The sequence below is a fragment of the Diadema antillarum genome, unplaced genomic scaffold (genome assembly GCF_040938485.1).
Source record: "Diadema antillarum isolate AM-2024a unplaced genomic scaffold, OU_Dant_1.0 seq00002738_RagTag, whole genome shotgun sequence".
In the NCBI taxonomy this organism is placed as follows: Eukaryota; Metazoa; Echinodermata; class Echinoidea; order Diadematoida; family Diadematidae; genus Diadema; species Diadema antillarum.
The window spans coordinates 7,021-11,606 of record NW_027273335.1 but is presented as its reverse complement, the minus strand read 5'-3'; the positions used below and the strand labels follow the sequence as shown (position 1 = coordinate 11,606).

Here is a 4,586-nt window from a genome sequence, read left to right as displayed (position 1 = left end):
ACAATGATAATACAATATCTGACTTACATTGCGCCATATCCACTCTGCAGAGTGCTCAAAGCGCATCCATGCTAATATTATGACAGTGTGGCATGTGCCATGAGGAGAAAATCCTACTAAATGAAGATATTAAAGATTACAACTTGAAAGAATAACGGTGATATATGATCTTGAAATAAAAAAGAAAATCACATTTTGTTTTTCCACGTTGTCTCAAATAAAAGTAAGTCAGAGACTAAGATCTTACATTTAAGCTATTTTGATTGATAATAACTATTAACAGAAAAATAGTAACCTGAATGCTCAAATGGTGTAAGTTCTGATTCATCCAGGTAACGATCAATAAAGGTACAACATTCAATGAATTCATGTGGACTTACTGTTTTACTTCCGAGGACGGTTTCACGTCCGATCCTGGACGCTTCATCAGCTCGTCTGAGCTAAAAGAGTAAGTCCAGATGAATTGATTGAATGTTGTTCCTTTATTAACCTGAATGCTCCATAAGTACAGGTCTTGTATTTTTCTGACATTATGCCAAAAGGATATTACAGACGCCGGGGATAGAACTTTTCTATCTATTAAAGGACAACAAAAATCGTTCGTATTACTATTACATGTTTTTAGTTTGCAGTTCTCTGAGAACAGATAGATTCAATTTGTCCTATAACCTAGACCTACAAAAGTGTATCTTAGAGACTATTGTCTTTATCATCGAAGGGTTGACAAGGTTAACGCGCTTTTTGTTTGTTTGTGTGTATGTGTGATTTTTTTTTCAAGCAAATAGAAATAAGAAAATTTACCTTGTTGACTGCTGAAATAAATAACAGCAATTCTTCATTTGGTATGGTTCTATTTATACCCGAACATTTTCACATACTGCCATGTGTTACATGATCATGCTACTACAATCACTAATCGATTCTTTACAATCCCAGGCAATATACTCAAGTGTATGAACTTGAAGAAGGGATTCCAGAAACAGATTGTAACTGATATTCGGTAAACCATTTCTAACAACCACTAAATAGTACACGAATATCAATAAAAGTAAGATGATGATCAATCTAAATATCAACAGAAATGATGTTATAACACTAATTGTGACCCTGCACCTCAAACAAACAAAAAGTCGCCAGACATGAATTTTTAGTTAAGACCATTATTCTGAAAGAACAGACTTTAAGCTTTAAAATGATGTATAACTCAAATCAAATGGACTCTCCTAACCTATCTAAATATTGGAAAGAAAGCACAAACTCGGGAAAAGTGTGAATCTGAGAAAAGAGGCTCTGAAGTACAGTGTCTATTCAAGCGCTTAATCTTTACCAAACCGCGCTGGCTGTGCGATGAATGGGACAAAAAACAGGAAGTAAACCACCAGAGTAACAACAATAAAGGGATTATCAGATTAAACTGAAATTGAGCATGCCTCATTAACACATTCTGTCCATAATTAATGCCAACTTTCAAAGCAGTAATACTATCCTTTTAAAAGTTATTAGAGTTGACAGTGAAGAGTGTGGACAAGGTTTTTCAGAAATGAAAAAGGGATTCTAAAGACACACCTAATCACACTATTCTACCAAAAATGTTCAAGATAAACTGCTCTAAAAACACACTTTCCTGCCCGTTTTATGATACCAAATTTCAGCATAATGTAAAAGAAGACCCACTCTTTCATAAAATATGAAAAAGTCAAGTTCGGCTAGGTTGACCCATTTCACTTATTTTCAGTCCTCACGCAAAATCAGTGTGTGCGACTTTATGTTCGTTTTGAGGTGCACGGTCACAATTAACCTTTGCAGTCTCAATACAAGCTTAAAAGGAGAAAACAAAATCACAGCCGTACTAAGACCTCACATCTAAACTTTTCAAGCTGTACATAATTTCTTCAAAATAATGTTAGTTTCATAAACTCTTGAACAGTCCTAATACGGAATGTGTGGAACTACAACTGTGTAATTCTCATGAACGGTTGATAAATTTGAGGTGTTCAAAATCGTAACATCCTTAGATTTAAAACGGCAAAATGATTCAATCATTAATATTCTTGTAAAATGTAAGCATGCAAGCGGCAAATACGTAACTACAATTTCCGTAACAAATCTGCGTTGAAGTTTTTATGCAAAGAGGCTTATTTAGAAATGTATGAAAGGCAAAATAATGCCAATTTTCGAAAGCTGACAACTTTTGAATTTCAAATAGTTGTTACTTTCTAAATGAAACATGAATCACTGAAGGTATCCACCTTGCTATTATTCTTTTCGAATGAACTGATGTTGATCACACATAATATGTGTGATCAACATCAGTTCATTATATACATTCAGGTTCTATTCATATTCGTGTGTACATGCATGCCAAAATCATCAACAAAAGGAGTGAAATTTCCAGTATCCTTCTGAGCCAAACCCTGTCCACACCCCGATGTGGTTGACTGGAAGAGGGTTCGCGTCTGTCCAGTCGATGATGGGGGTTTGGTTGCTATGGCGACCGATCCTGAGACAACCCTCAGAAAAGGTTAACCAGAAGTGGTCGTAAGTTGGAATGCCTGAGAGCACGGGGTTAGAAAAGGGCACTGTGACTCCGTACCGTTCAGTGTTGGGCTGTGTTACGTATTTTCGTATTACCGCAATCTTGGTGATCCAGGCGCCGAAAACTGGTCCCATGCAGAAAAAGAAAAGAAAAAAAAAGGAGAGGAAGAAAACAGGACATTGAAATCAACAAGGGACAAACGCCCCTTAAAGAGACAGTCGCATGGGTCTGAATATACGACAGTTTATTTTGTCTACTTCATTGTAAGGACCCTACATAGAAATGTGTGAAGTTCCCTCAAACCCGGCTTTGCGAATTGTATTGCCCCAGTAGAGAATCTTTCATCGATTCGAGGAAGACCCACCCCCCCCCCCAAAAAAAAAAGAAGAAGCTAACAATGAACATGAAAAAACATCGGTATTTCAGGTTCGCTTTTTGGTATTAGAAGTGAAGAATCCATAATAACATTTGCTCACATTCAAATATATGTACAATGAAAAAATAGAAAATAAATGAATGTTGTATATTATGTAAAAAAATATATAAGAAGACCTTTCAGCAAAAAGGCGCTAAATCAATGTTGTTGTTTTTTCAATGAATTTAGCGCCGTTTTACACAGTTCATTTGTGACACTGCACCTCAAAACAAACAAAAAGTCGCCAGACATGAATTTTTAGTTAAGACCATACTCTGAAAGAGCAGACTTTAAGCTTTAAAATGATGTATAACTCAAATCAAATAGACTCTCCTAACCTATCTAAATATTGGAAAGAAAGCACAAACTCAGGAAAAGTGTGAACTGAGAAAAGAGGCTCTGAAGTACAGTGTCTATTCAAGCGCTTAATCTTTACTAAACCCTGCTGGCTGTGCGATGAATGGGACAAAAAACAGGAAGTAAACCACCAGAGTAACAACAATGAAAGGATTATCAGATTAAACTGAAATTAAGCATGCCTCATTAACACATTTTGTCCATAATCAATGCCAACTTTCATAGCAGTAGCACTATCCTTTCAAAAGTTATTAGAGTTGAAAGTGAAGAGTGTGGACAAGGTTTTTCAGAAATGAAAAAGGGATTCTAAAGACACACCTAATCACACTATTCTACCAAAAATGTTCGAGATAAACTGCTAAAAAAAACACACTTTCCTACCCGTTTTATGATACCAAATTTCAACATAATGTAAAAGAAGACCTGCTCTTTCAGAAAATATGAAAAAGTCAAGTTCGGCTAGGTTGACCCATTTCACTTATTTTCAGTCCTCACGCAAAATCAGTGTGTGCGACTTTATGTTCGTTTTGAGATGCACGGTCACATTTAGTATGCTCAAATAAAGTTCAATTTGCTTGAATAGAAAAAGAAACAAGAAAGGAGATTCAGCTTTACCAACAAGGTACATGTCGCCAAGGCTTCTGCTCTCACTGGACAAAGCGATATTTGCGTTGTGATCGGCGCTGACCTCAAAGTCGACGTCTGCCTTATTTTCGGAGAGTTCGACATCGAGGAAGATGAATTGCCTCTGTCCGGTTTCCCCGTTTTCAGTGTGAATCACTGGGCATGCTATAATTTTGAATCAATGGGGATTATGAGGAGTTTTCATACCATATACAAATTGTACCCACATGTGAAGAGCGTGTTAAAAGCATTATTACCATTTGCAGAGGAAAACAAAAACCCAGCATTAGTGCTTTTAACTAGTTCTAAACTGTGAGTTAGGGATAGAAACAACCACTGTAAAAATTTGAATTGGTAAAATCAATGTTAAGTATTGTTAAATATAAAAAATGTGAACAATAATTATGATAGAAATATTTCCAGACTAAATCATAAACAGTTACAGTTTTTCGAGAAAATACAGATAATGATATCTCGTTATATTTTAGGCTTTAACGCAAAAGTCTTATAGTGTGTTTTGTGGTACAACTGACCTACACATCGGCATCAAATATCATATTTTAAAAATTAGTATCACTGTTCCCAAAGGTACACAGGACCTTTACCTGAAAGAATAGACAGATACCTGCAACTCTCGGCGTTGTTTATTTACCA

At 35.9% G+C, this 4,586-nt stretch overlaps 1 protein-coding gene across 1 annotated transcript; it reads right to left on the bottom strand.

Annotated features, from left to right (window-relative positions):
- Nucleotides 1-380: 380 nt before the first annotated feature.
- LOC139715080 (uncharacterized) lies at nt 381-4,097 on the bottom strand (the record flags this gene model as incomplete). The annotated part of the gene is made up of 3 exons (XM_071626701.1): nt 381-440; nt 2,414-2,660; nt 3,924-4,097. Coding segments are annotated over 3 exons (481 nt in total), but the record flags the coding sequence as incomplete, so codon positions are not given.
- Nucleotides 4,098-4,586: the final 489 nt, after the last annotated feature.